The following is a 21,918-nucleotide window of genomic DNA, read 5'->3' on the forward strand; positions in this document are numbered from 1 at the left end:
GTGGGAAACGCGTTACTTTTTCATGAAATTTTGTTATATTAGTCACTAATAAAATTTATTTTCTTTTTGTGAATTAAATTAATAGTTTGAGTGGGTATAAATGGTAGGGTAATGTTAAATTTCTGTATTCAATTTTGAAATTTTTTTTGAATAGAAAATTTTAAATAAAATATTGGTTTTAAAAACGAGAATATTTTAGATTTCGATTGAAATATTGATTTTGATTTATAGAGAATTTTCAAAAGGAATTTTTAAGGATTATGAAAATTCCACAATTCAAAAAAAAAATTGCATACTTTTAGGATTTTTATATTAAGTATTAATATAAGATTTTTATATTTATTAAAGTTTTCTAATAACTTCCTCTAGAAATTTCAGGCATTATTTTTTTTTACAATAGACTGTATTTTTGTTTGTTAAGCAGCTTCAGTTTTGTTGTGAGTTGCATTAAATGTTGTGGCTGTGTTTGATTACTAGTTGAAAATTGTTTTTGACCATGAATTTATAATTGAAAATATTGTTATTTTCTCTATCAAATATTTTCCTTGTAATCTGTTTGAAGGTGAAATTTGTAATCCGTTCGGTTTTAAATCGGTTTGAAGGAGAAATTTTTTCATATTTTGAACATGTGAACAATTTTGGTAACAATAAATTTAAGAATATTTCAAAATTATATGCCAGTTTGTGGATGAGAATTTAAAATTTAAAAAATTCTTCTTGCAATTTTTTGCCTTATGGGAACTGAATAATTTTAAATTAATATTTTTCTTAGTGTGAACACCTTCCCTATATACCTTTCACTTTAATGTTATTACAAAAAAAGTTAAATATGATTGATAATATTTTTTTTTTAAATGCTGTTGATATTTTTCTCTTACGGGTTTTTTTTCTTTATTTTCTTTTCAACATTCTTGTTTGGAATGGTAACTCAAAGTGAATGAATATATTATTTATGTTAAAAGGTGAAAAATAAAGAAAACGAGGAAAATCCCACGCATGTTATAAACATTTTATTTATGTAACTTGTTTTTTTTTTTTTTTTTTTTTTTTATAAAAATTTATTTCATTGCCATTTTAAATGAGAGTATATACGAAAAAAATGGGGTGTCAGTTAGGTATTTGGGTTTATGATAGTTTTTTATTTTTTAGGACTTATATGCATCTATATTATTATACAGCGTGTTTCGCATTGCGTGGAAAATAATTTCGGGGATGATTCTTTGATCAATTTCCAGGAAAAAGATTGTATGGGCGAAAGAGTATTCAGATATACTTCTTTTTGAGCTACAGCCTGAAAAAGGAATCAGATCTTTCCTGCATATAAATAAATGCTTATAACTTCGGAGCCATGCGGCATAAGCATTTATATGCAGGAAAATGTACCTGTTTTTTCAACAATCCGTAACTCGAAAACGAGTATGACCGTACTCTCCCCACTAATACAATTTTTGGAAATTGCTTCCCACGTTATGTGAAACACCCTGTATACTTTTACATGAACATGAATTATAGTTACATATAGGTATATATAGGTACTCATTTACATGATAAATTCAATGTGCAATAATTGCATTAACTTGTCAATATTTATAACAAAAAAAAAAAACAACCAATGTAAGGATATGAATACTCAATTGTGTACAGTGATTTTATTAGATTTTAATGTGTTTTTAAAAGGTTAGTGAGTTTCTTTTCTTTTTTAATAAAAAAATTTTAGTGTAAATTTATTTGTTGATTGCCGTATACTTTTTGCAAATTTTTATGTAGAACACAGAATCTATTTTAGAATACTTGTATCGCATATATACGTACCTATGTACATTATATAACAGTAAATGAAGAGTGGGTGAGAGGGGAGAATATTGAAAAAAAAAAGAAAAGGTTATGATGTAATTTTATGATTTATAAAAATATTTTTTTTTAAATTCATTAATATTATTAAATCAAAATATGTTTATAAGAAGAAGAAGAGAGAAAAAAGAAATAGAGTTCAACTCTTAAAATTTTAATGTGATTATAAAAAGAGTAAAAAACAAATATGGTATTAAATTTTAGTTTATGTACTTTTTATAGTAAAATACCTTAAATATATACAGAGTGTCTTGAAATTTGCCTGTCATCTTTTGTATTGTAAAATTTATTTTGAAAATTATCCATTTTGCATAAGCTATTTTATTATTTGAGCCTTGACTAAAGTATAACCGACTGCATTTTTAATGAATACTTCATTCCATATAAATTTTACTGCTATTTTTCGGAAAATTTGAGTTAGGTGACAGAAAGAGTTATGTTCACTTCCTTCAACTTTATACAAAGTAGTTGAATTTTTCTTAGAACTTTAATATAAGAAATTTAGTGCAAAAATAATACTATTATTAATACTATTTTAAAACAGAAAATTTGAAAGCTATAAATTCAAGATTAAGACGAAATGTGGTTTGAAAGAAAACATTTCTCATTACTTCTTTCGAATATATTATTAAATATTTCATCATATTTTTGCGAATATTATATTAAGTTCCAAAACACCTATGTAAAGGGCTACTACATAACAGACGTTCATGCACACGTATTGTATATAACACCATAATGAAATAAGTGGGAAATGTATAATTACAAGCCCTTTAAATTTAAATAACATTATTATGTTATATACCATATTTATCATATATCATATATTATATACTGTGTGTCAATATTGCTATGCGTATTATTTCATAAATTGTAAGTGTATACATATATATTTATGTATGAGAAAAGAGCAATATTTACAAAAAAAAAAAACTACGTACATATATCCTTGAAAAATGATTGTGTTTATAAATAAAAATCGTGCATTCATGTGAGAGGTTATAAACTTATTTTAAATTTAAATACATATGCTCATTTTATACATAACTGCATACCATATATATACATATATAGTTGTATTATATGCTTATATACCACACTACATTAAGCAAATATGTTCAGTTGCGTATAAAGTTTTTGAACTTTCTTTTTTTTTTAAAGTAAATTACATTTAAAATCAGTAGTTTATTTTTAATATTCGCATCTCTTTTGTTTTACATAAAATTTATGATGTTAATTTAAAAAAAAAAAAAAGAAAAAATTTTGTAAAAAAAAAATATTGTGAGAAACAAAGAAAAAATTGAAAAAAAAAAAAATGGTAAAACAAAACTTTTACTTGAATATTATTTATAAATTTTCTATTGATTTTATATATAAATAAGGGCATATGTTTGTTGCTTTATTTATGTATATGATTATTGTTCAATATTCCATATTTGTAAATTTTTATGAAAAATACAAATAACAATATAAAGTAAATTTAGAAAAATAACTGTAACAATCATTTTTAAAAAACATTGTATTTGTGCCCTTGCCCTAAATCTGTTCAATTTCGATTCAATTTAGAATTAGTTTAACAGAATCTATAGTAAAAATATTACTATCGTTTTGTGGTTGAAGAAATCAAAGAGAAAATAAATGCATGTTATTTTAAACAATAAGATATAAAAATTGAGTAATTTTTATTATATGTGAGAATAAAATAAATTCAAAACATAATTCACTTAAGAGTTAGCAATGCAGAATAAATTTTCGTAGCAATTCTTTAATTTCTCTCTTCCTCTATCCCTCACTCTGTCGTTATGGGAAAGAGAGTCGCATTCTGCAACAGAATTGATTTATATACTTTTCAGTAGTGCTTCCAACTCCTTGTTCAATTTATCATTCTTAGTTCGAAAATTCCCATTTCCCCCTCTCCAAACTTTATTTTTTCCCATATAATTTCCTTTTAAGAAATATTTTTATTTATATACTGTATACTTAAATAGAATACGTATTTAATCATTTAACAAAATCAAAAAATATTTATTCAATTGAATAACTTAATTAATAATGATCACTTGAACAAGTACATTCGCATAGTAATATAAATAGCACTATATCAGTTTAAGGGCTTAAAAATATATAATAGGACCGTGAATTACAGTATAAGCAATGTAGAGAACATTTCGTCGGCAATATCTTCATGTCTCTGTAGCTCAGTTGGTAGAGCGTCCGCCTAGAAAGCGGTAGGTCACTGGTTCGAGTCCAGTTCGAGGAGAAAAATTTTTTAATGAATTTTTCTGCCTTTAACTCGTTCCTTTGATTACGTCATCCATCTGTTCTGCAGTTGCATGAAGAAATTTCCATTAAGATAAATATAATAGGACCTTTTATTTTCGATCAAGTGTCAAAAAATGCATTTAGTCAAAATTAAAACTTTTAAAAAAATATTACGTTAATGGAAAGCTTCAGTGGAATTTCCCACGATTGTAGGTTTTTTTTGTTTTTTTTTCCTTTAAAGCTTCAAAATTCCCTTAAAATGGGAAATTTCCTACGATTTTTGGGCTTTTTTCCTTTTTTCCTGTTTTTCTTGAAAATGGGAACTTTCTCACGATTCGGCAACGCTGTTTTTCAGTAATCATTCAAAAAGAAAATGAGCAATTATTTCGTATCACGTGTAAAAACAAAAATGTTTTTCTAGTTATCTTATGTACCTTCTTTTCAATTAATATTAATGACTAACGTGGACGCTCTTTAATTAAATTTCTCAATTAATTGTCTCAATTATTATTGCCAAATTAATAACGCTTATTAATTTATAAATATTTTTACTTAATTATTATTTAATATTGAACTCTTATGAATTTATTAATTTTAAATTAATATTTGTATAAGAAAGAAATTTAATTCTATAATTATTTTATTAGTTTGGAATTAATAAATATATACACATATTTATGTACACAATACATAAAAATTATAAAATCAAAATTTTTTTAAATTCGTTTTTCAATAATTTAAAATTTCCTTTATAATCTATAATATGAATATTAAAATTGAAAATCGTATAAAAATAAAGAGGAATTATTCAAGGATTAATTTAGAATTTCTTTTGCCCTTGTCTTGAAAATATTATCATTAGAATGCAATGATAAAAATTTTCTTTCATATAAATTAATATACGTGGTGCTGCAGGTGGAAATTTTTAAAAAATAATAATGAAAAAAAAAAAAATAGAATTAAAAATTCTTATTAGTTTTTTTTTTGTTATTCACAATTTTTAATAAAAAAGCAAAGCAAAAAAAAACGTGAATTTGTGAAAGGATTATTGTCGTATTATATAAGATTATTATGTAAAATATTTTATATATAATTTATGAGATTTTAATGAATTTTTTATAAAGTTTTGTACTTTTTAATAAAATTCAATAATTTTTTTTTTTTCAAACGCGTTGTTCTGTTTAACTAATTTCCTTTTATCTGTATATACATACTTAAATAATAATTATGTGTTGTGTATGGTGTTATATTATATAGAGAGATTATTTTATTATAATTTAAAGGTATTTTATTAAAAATTAATAATTTTTTGTAAAGAATTTAATAATTACAAAATTTGTACATATGTTAATATGTTAATGCATTATCTATATATAAATATATATATATTATTTAAAATGGAAGTAAAGAGTAAATTTTTTGTAATAAAGAACGGATTTCTTAGCAATAAATATTTCGTAATCTATTGTGTTTAATTCATAAAAAATGAAAATGAAAGAGTCGTGTTTTACTAAATATTTTTTTGTGTGTTGTGTGTATAACAAAAATTATATGAATTAGAAATTCATATTAGTATTATTATTCAGGTTTTATAAGTGTTAATAAAAAAAATTTATTTGGTAACAATTGATTTTCTTTAAATAAGATTAGGTACTTGGGTAGTCTGACTAATCTGATGGAAAAATAATTCTCTGAAGGTGAGGGACAAGATGAAGTAGAAGGAAATTCATAATGTATTTAGCGGGATATACTCAAAAAATTTTGTTTCTGAATTAACCTATTCAGTTGCTTTAAATAAGTTTTTTTTTTTTGCTTAAATTCATGAAAATGTTAAGCAACGTAGGGATCGAATTTTTTAAATTTTACTGCAGAAATAATAAAAAATTTATAAAATTACACTAAAACTTCAATAAATTATTAGTTTCGAATACAAGGACGTTTTTATCTTTGTATATGTTTTTTTTTTTTTGCAATTTACCTTAAATAATGTTTTAATTTTTTTCAAGCAAAAGAATAAGTTTTTAAATTTTTTTCAAATTTAAAAAAACCAAAAAATTATACACGTAAATAGTTTTGTTTCCTGCTTTCAAATTATTAAGAACATTATAAATTTTCTTTTGAAAGGAAAATGAGCAAAAAAGAAACTTTACTGAATTTTTCTTACACCACATGTTTGCACTTCCTGTACTTATCGTTTTCAATAACAAAATGAAATATTTAGTTTTTTTTTTACTTTTTCATTTTTGATATTAATTTGAAAATTTCCAGAGTCTAAAAATAATTTTTTTATCGGTAAATTATATGATATTCGAATAAAACGAAAGTTATTTTGGTAATGTTAGATTTTTGGAATTAGATATTTAAATTTTTGAATTACAAATCGAATTTTATTGTTTAAATGAAAGAATATAGAATTTTTTGAAAAATATTTTAATGAATTTTTAATTTAATGTATTTTAATTCTAGAACAGATATTAAATTTATAAACTTTTATTTTTGTAAACAGAAAACAAGTAGGTGAGAAATTTTCAGAAATTTTTGAAGATAATTTTGAAGAAGACGTGATTTTATAATTCATTTATTAATTGTAAAAGTCTAAATCTAAGCGAATAGAAAATTTTAAAGGTCATCTGCTATTCCTTTTGAAATTATTCGGTTTCAAAACTTAGTTTTTCTCTAATATGTCCTATTTTACATTTTCTCTAAAACTCAATAGAAAATTAAGGGGTACAGAATGCCAAGCACATAATACTTTTTAAATTAATTTTTAACAGAATGATATTTTTTTTTGTATAGCGATACAAGTATACCGAGGCTTAAAAATATTATGCTTTTCAAAATTTTTAATACAAAATTTAAATCAAGGTCAAAAATTTTTTAAAGGAAATTAATCGCGGACACTCTCTCTATATATTCTTATATAACGTATTTGTTATATTATCTATATGTATGTAGGAATATATGTATGTATGCATATTTAGAAACATAAAATGATGTAGGTATAACAAGTATTTTGTGTTTTTTTATTTCAGAAACAATAAAAACATGAAGTATAATTGATTTTTTTCTCATTATGTTCCCATTGAAATCAAATTTTTGTTTTTATTCTAAGTGTCTATTCTTTTCTTTTTATTTCTATTATTAAAAATTCTTCTTAATATTTTCTATTGTTATTTAAAAAAAAAGTAAAAAAAAAGTCATAAATATTGTGTGTATGCGGGTATTATTCTATTTTTCATTTTATGAAGGCGGTGGTGGCGACGGCGGCGTTCAAAATATTTTTCCACAATTTTTCATTAATATTTTCGATTTTCTTATTTTTTAACAACAAAGAAAACACAAAAAAAAGTATTAAAAGAAATATGAGAAAAACCAAATTGGTAATTTGTGGTTTTGCATAAAATTTTTGTTTTATTTTTTTTTTCTTTACCATTTAATATCATCGTTTGCATGTCTAGTTGTCAAAAATTGAAATACGGAAGAAAGTAAAAGTTTATTATTTTTCATAGAAAATATAAGCAAAAAAAATAAGGAGAAAGAAAATTGTTGAAACTATAACGGTACTTTAGTTTTTAATATTATATACGTGAGAACGTAAAAATATTGTTAATTATTCAGATTTTATGTATAGGGTTTTATTGAGAATGAAAATATATACAACACCTATAGATATGCAATATTTAAGTGGTATTTTGTAAATAAGGTTTTTATACAAAATAATATTTTACTGCTTTACTTTTTAATTATTTGTACATTAAAATTTATTGATAATTATTTTAAGGAAAATCGTGTACCCTTTTTTTTATTACATTGATTGTTTTCTTAACAAAAGTTTTTCGAAATATCAATGAATTATTCATTGATTTGTTATATTACGTATATTCAAAAGTAGAATTTGAATTTTTTTTACTATACTAATGTAGATCAAAGTAGGTTACTAAATTATCAGCAAATATAATTTCAGAATAGTTTTCCAAAATCAAATAATCAAATATGAAATAATTCATATGATTCCATCGCTGTAATCGAAAATGAAATGTTATAATATTGCAAAAGCATTATTCTGGATAATTTTCTATACAAGATATCTCTTCATAATTAACTTGATTTCAAAATGAAATTCTAATTTTTTAAAAATTTTTTACTTTACTACCAAAAATTATGGGATTTTTAATTATCGCGTATATTAAATACATACATTTCTTTAAAATATTTAAAAATTTTGTATTTCTATTAAAATTTCATTGATCTCGATCGGTGATTTACGTCCATTTTATGCGTTTATTTCAATAAGAAATTAACAACAAAATTATTATTTTACTTTCACTTACATTTTGCTATATGTACTTTGTTGTACAAAATTTCACTTATTGCGTTTTGAAAGCATATATTATCCAATTGCATTTAATTTAGAAATTATTGTACAAATTATGTATAAATAATATTACATTTAGATTATCATTATTAACAAATTCATAATGTTACGAGTATGATGAAGACTATGCAATTAACATGATTTTCTTTATAAAATGACGTAATATAGGAATTTATTCGCTTTACGAACCATAACGTACATCACATGAATATTCATAAAAATCTTCATAAACGGTGTATATATTTCTATATACTTCTATTTTAATTACACTGTTAAATTTGTTTTTTCTTTGAATTTAATATATTGGAAAGATGATGATGGCATCTCATACATATATAACATAGTTAGAGGCAAATGAAAAAGAATTACGTTCGTATATAAGGTGTAATTAAATAAGTGGGATTTTAAACATTTAAAAGAGAATTAAAATTAATGTTTAATAGAATTTTTTTTTTGTTGTATATATTGTGGGTACTTATGTACATATATGTATGTATTTGGAAAATGATGATAACAAAAGATGTCTGGCTGCCTCTCTAAACCATATTAATCGCATATTTCTCATGTTTTCAAATTAATTATAAATTTTTTTTTGTTTTTGTTTGTGTCATTTTTTTATTAAACAATTAAATTTTTTCTCGAATATTCTTCTTTTGTTTTAATCATTTAATAAAATATTTTGGATGATTTCCAAAAAATACAAAATAGCAAAAAAAAAATTATTTTTTTTTTATGCTGTGTATATTTATTTTATAATTTTGTTTAGAAAACAAACATAAATCTAATAAGAGGTGAAAATAAATTTTTTCTGAATGATGCCACTAACCGGTTACTCATGGCAAATGTGTAGTTTTTTTATTTGAGATTTGGTAATATTATAATAGCTATAAGTATACTTGCAGATTACAATGAATTGTTTATACAATAATAAAATATTCTATCTATTAAGAATTATGTATAATGACTTTTTTGGCTTCAGGTATTTCAGTTTAGGAAAATTTGATCAAATTATTTAATAATTTCAATAAAATGATGTTCAATTTAAAAAAAAAATCCTACTTAAGTTGCTAGTAATATTACTGGGGTTACAAACAAAAATTGCCTGATTTGGATTTAGTTTTCCTTATATTTTATAAATTCAATATTTTGTTTTATTGTTTAATCTATATTTAGTTAAAATTAACCAAAATATACTCCGATTGGTTTTAAATTTTGCCCTTAAACACCGATTTATACATAGCGAAAAATTAAAGTAGATCTAAGATTTAAGAAAAAAAAAACCTTTGTCTTTGTACCAAAATCAAAATTTAATTCGATCATCTGTAATAAGTTGGTCTCAATCGAATATGATAAGATGGTTGCAATCAAATGGAATAGCACGGCTACACCACTGATTGAGTATACTACTATGAATAAATTTTTACATTTCAAAATGTATTTGTGAATGAATTTTATAATTGGTTTTTGATTTTCAAAAAACACTCTTGAGTTCAAAAGCAAAAACAAAAATGAATTAAAAATTTTTATAGAAAAAATCTGATTAAATTTAAAGGGAATCACATACGAATACGTCATAATTTTTTTTTTTATTTGCTGTTATTCTTCTTTTTTATTTATTTGTTTTTTGTAAACATTTTTTGTGATTATTTTTTTTCTTTAATTCTTTTTTCGGTTTTGTTACATTTTATTGATATTAATTTTATTATAAACATTTCAAGTTTTGTTATTATAAGAATCTTAATTTGTGTTAAAGAGATTTTTTTTTTTTGGATACAAAAGGAAAAAATAATAATCATTGGATATTTCATTTGAAATGACATTGAAAATATTATTATGATTTATGTTGAAAAATGTGTATATATATACATATGTATACGTATTATATATAGGAAATGATTAGAATTAGTAGTATGGACCTTTAAATAGTATATGGAATTTTAGAATATTGTATATAGGATAAAAGATATAAAAGATTTCCGGTTTTAAGTTATACCACAATATTTGATATCAAATATTTTTATTGAGAAAATATTAAAAAAATAAATGAGAATTCGATTGTCGTGAATGGCAAAAGGGGAAGAGAGACGAGTGAAGAGTATAATGTACTGTATATCGTATACAAGTTTAAAAAGGGCCTTAAGTTTACACAATAGAAAGAAGTTGCGGAATAAAATAAAAAGCTAGTTTATCGGACATCGATTAATAAATGATTACTTCAAAACTATTTAATTGAAAATTTAACCATTCTTAAATTTTTAATTAATCTACTTAACTTCGATTTCCTATATTGTAAAAGAATTATATTTTTTTAATAAAATTGATTGACGCTAAAATTGGCAAATTAATAATGCTTGATTTCATGTTAAAAAAAAAAAAAAACAAATTTTTATCAGAAAGTGAATTTATTAAAGCGAAGACGACGTTTAAGGCGTTTTCATTTTTTTTTATAAATCTCAGAACGTTCTTCTTCTTTTTAAAAGGAGGTGAGGGTGATTAAATTGCACTCTACTATTCGAAAAAATTTTCAGATTTCACAGATTTCACACACTATTTTTGTAATTTCAAATATGAAAAATTAAACTCTATTTTGTTTATTTTTAAAATCTGAGCTCCTAGATTATAAAATTTTGTTATAAACTGTGATAGCAATTGTCGATACTTTTTTTTATATATGATTGCACTTGTTCATTTTATAAATGTTTTTTTATATAACTGACAAAATTACTCGTATAGCACTACGAATAGTATTTACACGATCATTCAATGATTTTATTTAATATAATATTTAATTACCTATACATACGAGTATATACATAAGTATTATTTAAAAATATATAAATATGTACATTTATTAAGTATATTAATTAATATAATCAAAATTATAATTATATTTTTTCTTATTATTTAAATTATTTATTTAATTGCAATACGAGTATACTAATTTTTTTTTCATTTATTTATTTTCTTGTTATAATTTTAGGATATTGCTGCATACATCAAAAAAGAATTTGATAAAAAATATAATCCAACATGGCATTGCATTGTTGGACGAAATTTTGGTTCATATGTAACACATGAGACTCGTCATTTTATCTACTTTTATTTAGGTCAAGTGGCAATCTTACTTTTTAAGAGCGGTTAAATAAAACATACAACAAATTACAAAATAAAAAATATATATATATATAAAAATAAAAAATTAAAATAAAAAAAAAACACAAAAAAAAATGTATATCTTTAATAAAATAAAATAATATAATATGACGTAATATATAGTTTATACTATATACATATATATATTAATAAAAATATAATAAAATATATAAATATATTACATAAATTTATTATAAAATATTTGTAAAATGAAATAAATCCAAAACTTCAAATTAAAAAAAAAACAAAAACAAAATGGAAATGCAAAACCGATTCAACTTACAAATCTAAATTATATATAAAAAAATGAAAATAAATTAAATAAATTAAATTATAATTATAATAAATGAAAATTAAAAAAAAAGCATACAAAAAAAAAATAAATATTGAAAAAAAAATTAAAGAAAAACAAAAAAAAAACACAAATTAATTTCAGTTTAAAAAAAAATTAAAGAAGACGAAAAAATATAAAAGAGAAACAAAATACAAAGATTATAAAAATAAATTACAAAAAAAAAAAATAAATAAATATGATTATGTATAATGAATTACAGAAAAGAGAATGAAATATAATTGTGTAAATGTTTTTACTTTTAAGATATTTTTATGCTCTATATGATTTTTTTTTTCTTTTTTTGATTTTTGTCCACCTTCCTGAAATAAAAATAAAAATATTATAAAAATAAATAATGTATTTTAAAAACTTATAAAAATACATACATATATTATATATATATATATATATATATACATATACGTTACATACAGACACAATAGCATTGTATAACTTATTACACATACCACAAACACAAATATTCAATTTCAAATTCTTATTATTTTCTTTATATAATATCGTATATCGTAATTTTAAAGTTATAAATTCTGATTTATTTTTTTTATTATTAATTTAATTATATAATGAATTAGAGATATAATTTTGTCTTAACCTAAATTACATATATGAAAATTTCATTCTAAAAAATAATTTTTTAATTTCCAGTTTTTATTTTCGCAATACACAAATTACAAACCATAACAAAAAGTTAAAATTAAAATAAAACAAAAAAAAAAAAAATGCGCAAGAAATCCAATGCAAAAATAAAATCAAATAACACATTTAAAAAAAAAAACAAAAATTTCACTTTAATTTTTCATATATTTAAAAATTAAAAAGAAAATATATTAAAGCCTCTCCTACCCCCCTGCCCTGTTCAAGAATTTTATATAATTTACTAAATTACTTTATATTTATACAATACATAAAAAAAAACAAACTAAACTTGTAATTTAGAAGTAAATATTAAAAAAGAGAGAAGAAAAAAAAACACAAATCAATTAAAAAAATTAAAATAAAAAAAAAAACAAAAATCCATTATGTAAGTTATAAACAAAAAAAAAACCAGAAAATAAAAAAATATTATACAGTAATAAAATAATTTTAATGTGTAAAAAGAAATAAATATATAGATATTAAATGAAAACAAAAAAAAAACCCAAAACCAATAACTAAGATCAAATTATCAGTAAAAAATAAAAAAAAAAACATTAAATTCTTAAATATTTAAAAAATATGTAGCTATTTTATGCAAAACAAATCTTTTTCCTTTTTGTTTTTAAAATCTTCACTGACTCAATTCATTATTTATATTCAAATAAATTTAATCCTTTATCATTTTTTAATTATTTTAATTATTTTCTAGTCTTATGGCTTCAATATAAAATTTAACAAAAACATACACAATTAAATTTCAATAAAATTCATTTTTGAAATCTTAAAGTTTCGAATTTTAAAAAAAAAAAAATTACATCAATTAATTTTTTTATAGAATTTCTGAATTTTACTTTTATTTATTAATTTACAAAAAAAAAATGAATTTGTTATAAATATATTTTACAATTACTCCATTATAAAATCTATAAATCTAATATCCCTACAGATCCTTAGAGATCGTTATATAATTCCTGAATAATACATATATATGTATGTCTTTCATATGAATTAAAATTATTGAATTAAAATTAAATTAAATATAATTATAATTGTATATGTTATAAAAAAAAAAATGTGTACCTATTAAATAAAAAATCATTGAAATATAATATAATAATTTTTAATTTTTATGTCAGAGAATAATTATCATGTATATGTGTATTTAAATAAAATTATTTAAAATATAAAAAAAGACAAAAAAAAAATCACTTCTTGTTTCCTTGAATTTACATCAACAGCAGTAATAAGAAAGAAGAACCTTATAAAATGCATTTAAAAATAAATAAAATGTATTTTTCATTATTAATTTTTCAGTATCTACAATTTTCATAATAAATACTTAAATCTTTTTTGTTTTTATTGTCAATAAATTAATTTGGATTTAATAAAATAGAATATCGAATAGAAAATGTATGTAAAAATAATATTAATTAATTAGAAATGTGAGAATCATTAAAAATTATATTTTTTTTTTGTAAGTTTATCAAAAAAATTTACAAAAAAAAAATTATTTTTATAATCACAATTTAACAAAATTTTTAAAAAATAATTGAATTCAAAGAAAAATCAATTCGAATTTCGAAATTAATTCTAATATAAAAATTTTTCAATTAAAATAAATACCGAAAGAAAAAGGGAATTCGATATTTCTTTTCTAGCAAAAGAATCTTTTGTGTTTTAATTTTGAATTTAATTTATACATTTTTTTTCTATATAAAGAATATATAGTCAAATATGGCAAAAAACGGGTCAGTGAATTCAAAACAAAATAATATTATAAATTATAAAAAATTTTTTAGATTTTTTAATATTTTTTGTTTTAAGAAGTTTTGTATTGAAAAATCATTGGAAATTAAATTTAGTTTATATTCATTAACTTTAAAGTGAAATAGATAATTTTTGTTTTCTTTAGGAATTCATTAATTAAGAAATATATTTTTTTTGTTTAAATCAGAATATTATTAAAAATAAAGTTTTTAAGTTCTAAATTTCTCTAATAATCATAAAAAAATAATGTTTTAGAATAATATTAATGTAATGTAAGTATATATATATATATACATAATAAAAAGAATTTTAATTACAGAATATTAACAAAAAAAAAAATCAACTTCTTACAAAAGACAAAAAAAAAAATATAAAAGGACACATAAATATTAATACATTAAAAAAAATATATTCAAAAACAAAGAAAAAAGAAATATTTGTGCTGCCTAAATTGCAATTTTAGTTAATTTTTCTTATATACATATTTTTTTTCTAAAGAATATAATGCTTTTCTTTTCAAATTTTTATAAATGAAAACAAACAAAAAAAAAATTTAAAAAAAAAAAAGAAGAATAATACAAAACATTAGAAATTTTTATTAAAATCATTAAAAATTATTAATTAAAAATAAATGTTTTTTCATATTATATATTATTATAAAAATAATAAAATATTTAATTCTTGATTATTGTTAAAATATAATTCTTAAACAACACACATATATACATAATTATAGTTATAATTATTATTTTTTTTTGTTTTTATATTCAATTAATAAAATTATATAAAAAAAAAGAGATTCTTTTTAACATTTATAAAATATTAAAATATAAAATAACAGTAAAAGAAATTTTTAGTATTACTGTTGTTTTGAGGTCAAAAAGGTTTATAATTTTATTAAAAGGTTTATAATTGATTTCCACTACTATTCTACTCTATCTTGCATCTTAATTTGAAATATTATATAATTTCAATATTATGGTGCCATATTTTCAATAGCCACATAAAAATATACTTGAATTTTAAATTCAAAAATAATTTTTTTCCCGATAAAGAAATTATTAAAATATAATATCGTCGGCAAAACTGTAATACCATGTAAGTTCAAATATTTCCAAAAAGTACTTTAACAATTTTCTATATTTAGGAAATATCAAAAAGTTCATCTTTTAAATTTATGAAAGAATAAAAACTAATAAATAATTACATATTCTTTAAATAATTTTCATATTTTCATAAATTTAAAAGATTTAGTATTTAAGATTTTCTAAAAAGAAAATAATTAAAGTATTTTTTTTAAATATTTGCACTTACGTGATATCACAGTTTTGCTGACGATATATATATTATAATCATTTTACAAAAAATTAGAGTGGAATACATAATTATCTTGATTTAATTATGTCGTCATATAACTTTAATTACAATAAAAATAATTGATTTAAAATAAAATATGTTAGCTAAAATAATTTGTGGCTGTATTTTTTAAAAATAATATGATTAGTAAATACATATTATAAGTTTGCAATTTATCATTTTCACAATATTTATAATTTGTCAACATTTAAAACATTAATTTATTATTTTCAATGTTTAGTTTTTGTTTTCTTGCTAATCAGTATGGAATACTTTGGTGTTAAAAAAATATTTATATTATTTTTATCTATTTGATAATAAAATAAAATGTTTTTTTGTTTTTCATTTAAGATAAAAATTTTCATTTAAAGTAAAAAAATCAAATAAAATAAATTACCATAGAATAATTTGATTTAATTACATTTAAAATAAAAAAATATCTTGATTAGTCTAGATAAAATCTTGAATTTTATCTTTTGATTATTCTAAAAAAACAAAAATTTATTTATGTTTTAAAATTTATTTACTTATATAAATATAATAAAAATATGTCCATAAATATTTTTAATTAAAAATAAATAATTCTTTTTTTAATTTTCATGTTCTTTATGTTTTTTGCGACAAGATAAATTGTTAATTCTAAGGTCATCTTGTTTTAACCTTTTTATTTTTTTTATTTTATCCAAAATTATCATGTTTTAAGGAAAATAATAATAAGGTTTTTGTAAATTTGTGCTTTTTTTTTTGCCTCATAAAGGAATTTATAAGTTTGATTAGATATTTATTTCTGATTTATTTTCATGAGAAATTTTTTTTAAAATAAAAAAATATTTAAAATAATTAATATATGAATATGTATGTATATATATATATATATATATATATATATATATATATAGATAAATAATGTTACAAAAACTTTTTACTTTCCCAAATCAAAAAATCAGTTGTGTATAAAATAATTATAAAATAATTATAATAACAGGAATATTTAAAAATATAAGGACTAAAAAAGAAAATAAAAAAAAAGATGTAAAGTAAAAACTACAAAAAAATATTACAGAAATGATAAAAAAAAAATATTGTTAAGATGTAAGATTTAAAATTAAAAACAAAATAAAATTTCTCTTTTAAATCCTCAGAAAATTATTCTCGAAAAGTTATACATCAGAAAAAAAACAAAGAAATAAATAATATTAAAAAACAAAAGTTGAATTACAAATTGTTTAAAAAAAATCAATTTCTCTCTTTAATTTTGTTTTTTTCAAATTTAATTGAAATCTATAATGTAAATGTGAATTTATAATTCTTTATTTAATTTTATTAAATACAAAATTTTTCCTATTTCAATTTGTTTTTTAATACTAAATTAATTTTATATTTCTTTCCTAAAAAATGTATTATAAATATTTTTTTGTTTATTTTTATTATTTATATATATGTATGTATAAAAAGAAACTGAAATAACGAATAAGTTTAAAAATATTGAAAAATTCAATAAATTTAAAATTCTGAAAATAAATTAAAAAATTAGAATAAATTTATATCTTCTCTTAAATTATGGTGTAAAAATTTGAAAATTTTAAAATATTAGTTATGTAATTAATAAAATAATTGAAATCTTCGGAGTTTTATTAATTTTTTTTTTGTTTTGTTAAACAAATCAAGTTTTCCGGGGATGTGATTTTTAGCTTTAGTTAAATTTTAGTTTTTCAGGAAGAATCACTTATATTTTTTAATGTTTGATTTAAACTTTGATTTTGGTCACTACTTAATTTAAAATTTGAGATTGCGATAAAATAAAATAATTATTTATTGTGAGAAAAATATTTAATTTGTGTATACTACTGTGTGTATAACAAATTTAATTGAAATTAATTTTAAGATTAATTTTTTGTTTTCGAATAGTATTGAAGTACCATCTCCTTGTAAGAGTCCAGTATTATACATACTATTTTTTGAAAAAAAAATCTTAATATTTTTAAACTTATTCATTTTCTTTTTTGCATTTAGAAAGATAGATAAACATGAAAAGCAAAATATAATTAAAAAAAAAAAATATGCAGTCTTCTTTTTAGTGTGTTTATTGTACAATTTTTTTTTTCTTTAATTTTTTTTTTTTTTTTTAGTCAATAATATTAATGTTGATGTCATTAATAAAAATATTGAAAAAATAAAAAAAAAAAAACAAAGAAACAATTTACTTTTTAGGTACTTATAAATTAAAAATAAATGAAAATAAATGAATAAAAAGATTTAAACAAAAACTTATAAATGAATAGTTTTTTAACAAATAATTCCAATTATTTATTATAAATCTTTATGTCTTTTTGTTTTATAATTTAATTTTTTGTTCAACTACTTTCTTATTATATTTTTCGATTATGAGAAGGAATTTAAGTAAAAAGGGATTATACCCGATAGAAAATAGGTGGTAAGTATGAAATCTAAAAGAAATTCTTAAACATTTTTTAATGTGAAAACTGAAAATCTATAGTTAATGAGAATAAACTCTGGTTTTAAAAGAAGACTGGCCGAATTTTTGTATAAAATGTCTTTGTAATCATAAACTTAATAAGTTCCTTACACTTAACTTGTGATTTGTTATCCTTATTTTGTTTTTTAATAAATTAACTTTTTATTCAATAAATTTATTAATATTCGATTTATAAATTTGAATATATTTGCAGTATACAAGAATAGTGCTTATATTTAAAACATTTTTATAAAATTTATTTTCTGAGGAATATTAAAAAAATTTTTAAATTATTTCTTTTATAGAATGGTTTTTAATTTCTCATTAAGACTTTTTTTTATTATATTCAAGCAAATTAAATATAATAAAAAATTGTCTTTTCCTACATTTGAATGTCCAACTTTTATTTTGAAAAATTGAACATATTCAAATTATTAGAAATATTTGTACTTCATATTCAAAACATAACTAATTAAAACTAGTTAAATTTTAATGAATTTTACCTGATAACTCTCAAGTTTTACAATGCTATTTTGATAAAAACTATTAAAGCCTGTTTATTACAAATTCTGTACAATATATTAAAAACGTTTCCTGATTTTAACTCGAAATAAAAAAGAATTAAAAAAAATAGAATCTGAAATTTTTGAATTTCTCAATTATTTTCAATACTTTTGGCAACTAGTGAAAAATGGCTTAAATATTTTATATAACTTATTAATTTAAAAAAGTACTCTTATATACCCTTGTTAAAAATTTTTGAATTATGAAATATTTCTATACATATTGACTTAGTTAACGTTTATGAGTAACGCTGAATTTTAAAAACAGACATAATTTATTAGAAAAAATTTCATTAAAACTATTGTAGTTTTTGTAAAGGTTTTAAAACTAAATAGAAAATAAATTACACTATATACTTTTTTAATTTTTTTTAAAAGAATCCAAAATTTTTGAGAGAATTTTTAAAATCTAATTATAGTTGCTTAATTAAAAAAATTTTTTTGGTGCACTATGCATTTTAAGAAATATTAGAATCTTCTTTAGCTTTGAATCAATTTGTTTAGCTTTTTTAAAGTATTAAATTACTGATTTTGCTCGTAATCAACTTGTTTTCTTTTTTGTAGATAAATGTATATAAGATTCCTTACTATTTATATATTATTTCTTATCTATTCTAATATGTTGTGGAATTTCTAATATGTTGTGATTTTGTAAAATTATAATTGTGCTTTAAAATTGTGTAAATTGTAATTATTAAACTACTTCCCCTATTATGAATGTCTACTGTGTGTAAAGTCTTCAATTTTTTTTTAATATCCAAGTCTTTGAAAATTTAATTTTTTAAGTTAAAACTGAGAAGCTTTAAAATTTTTATGTACATTATAAATGCAGAACATTTTTAAAGCATTTCAGTCCTAATCTTAAAAACTGAATTTTTAAAAACATGAAATATTCCATTTTTCCCATTTTTGGATAGACTTTGGATAAGAATAGAGAGAGCTAAGTTAAAAATAAGGAATAATCTTTAAATACATTTTAAAAATGAAAATTATGTAAAAAAATTTCAGTTTTCAAAAGAGACAGTTTTCAACAGCAGAAAGCAGTTTTCCCACATAAATCTTTTACTAGTAGACTTTTATAATTGCATGACTTCAATCTATACTTGTTAATATGTATATACTTTAATTAATTTCAGTAGACATTCTTAAACGAGACTTAGGGTTCAATTATGGAAGCCGATTTAGAATTGATTTTATTTAATAAATAAAGTTAAATCGATAACAGCTATTTGGGAATTCTATCAAAGTAATAGAATTTGTAAGTGAATTGTTGTGGTAGAATTTAAAATCAATGTTGAGCAAATCATCTTTCATAATATCATGCTTTCTTCGAATCGGTTTATTAAAAAAAAAAAATTGATTTAATTGCAGTCAACTTACATAATTGGGCCCACAAATTATAAAAATCTTATGTGGTCTATTCGATGTGTTATTTGTTTTCCTCTCCTATTTTCTATTATAATTTATAATAATTTCTTTTTATATTTTCTCATAGTATATAATTTCTTTAAAAACTTTCAATTAAATTTTTGTTTTAGGATGCACCGTCCGTTTTTTCAATATTATTAACAAGAATTATATTTATATTATATAAAATATATATAATATATTTGAATTAATATTGAAATTACCAATAAAATAAAAAAAATAAAAAAAAAAATTATAAAAAAAAAATTAAATTAATAAAAAATAAATTTTTTTCTCTATTAATTCGAATTTGTTCGTGGTATTTATTATATAATTATTAAAAACATAATTAAATTTAAAGATAAAAAAAAAATAAAAGTTGCCTGTAAAAAAACATTCATTTTAAACAAATTATTATGAAAATAATAATAAAAAAAAACTAAATTAAAAAAAATAAATGTACTTATGTATATTGGTAAATGATCCTTCGTTTTTTCTTTCTCTCTAAGAGACCATTTAAAGAGAAAATTTTTATTTTCCTTGACAAAAACAAAAAACCAAAAATATTGAAATTTTGAAAAATTTAAGATAAAAATGATAAAAAAAAATTACACATAAAAAATATTCATACAATCTATGTGGTACCAATAAATATAATAATAAAACAAAAACAAAAGATAAAATAAAAAAAAAAATTGTAATGTATCAAAAGGAAAAAAGTAAAATTAATCTTTAAACAAAAAATTATACAAAATGAAAAAAAAACTCACAAAAAAATCCAAAAAAAAAAGATGAGAGTAAAATGAACTTTTTAGTATATTTGAGACTATTTTTAAAATATTTTCAAAATTATTTAAAACTTATAAGAAAAAAAAATACAAAAAAAAAATTAAAAAAAAAAAAACATATTTGTAATCGAAATATAAGATAGAAAAAAACAAGAACAACAACAAAAGAATAAGATGAAAAAAAAAAATGAAATAAAGAACTTTCAATTTAAAACTCTAAAAACTGTCATAAATTTTGAATTTAATTTTTAAAAAGTCGAATGTCGTCTGTATATACAGCCATAAATTTGACATTCGAATCAAACCAATGTCAAACTGAATTTTGAATAATTTGATATTTAAAATGCAGACGCCAGGGAAAGTAGTACTCAATTTTGAATTTTTTTTTTTAAATTCAAATAGCGTTAACATTGTTTAAACATACCAAAACTGAAAAAGTTACTATACATTATATTATACAATATTTATAACACTGCACTTTTGAAGTTCGGTTCTGAATTTTCTACTAGTAAGCAATGTGTGTAACTACGGCAGTCTGGTCACTTACCTAGTTACCTCTATGATGTAATGAAAACTGTGGCATGAATATCTATGATAGCATACCGTAGCTCTATGCTCCTCCTAGGAGTGAAGAAGGAAAAAAAGCTGTGTGTATAATAAAATAGAGAAATTTTAATAAGCAATTTTGGAAATGCAAGCAAAATATATTTTTTTTTGAAAATGAGGGTGCCTACCAAAATGCAGATATTACGTCAATTTGACTTATCTGCATTTGGTTGATGCCCTACGGAATACTGGAAAAATTGTAATTTGTAAAATAAAAATAATTGTAGATGACGACATTAAAGAATTATTTAGGATAAATTTTTTTTTTTTATATTCAATTAATTTAGTTTAATATTAAATTTTGAATAATATGACAACAATAA

General features: G+C 20.0%; 1 protein-coding gene across 3 annotated transcripts in view; it reads left to right on the forward strand.

Moving 5' to 3' along the window:
* LOC129611442 (dynein light chain 1, cytoplasmic) overlaps positions 1–12,886 on the forward strand; it is an 88,010-nt gene extending 75,124 nt beyond the window's left edge. For all 3 annotated transcript variants that reach the window (XM_055524621.1, XM_055524619.1, XM_055524620.1), the window contains one exon: positions 11,469–12,886. In XM_055524621.1, the coding sequence (XP_055380596.1) occupies positions 11,469–11,630 (162 nt within the window). In that variant the 3' untranslated portion in view covers positions 11,631–12,886. The remainder of the gene's footprint in view (positions 1–11,468) is intronic.
* Positions 12,887–21,918: the final 9,032 nt, after the last annotated feature.

This window comes from Condylostylus longicornis, unplaced genomic scaffold, assembly GCF_029603195.1.
Source record: "Condylostylus longicornis isolate FDR11 unplaced genomic scaffold, ASM2960319v2 ptg000049l, whole genome shotgun sequence".
NCBI lineage: Eukaryota > Metazoa > Arthropoda > Insecta > Diptera > Dolichopodidae > Condylostylus > Condylostylus longicornis.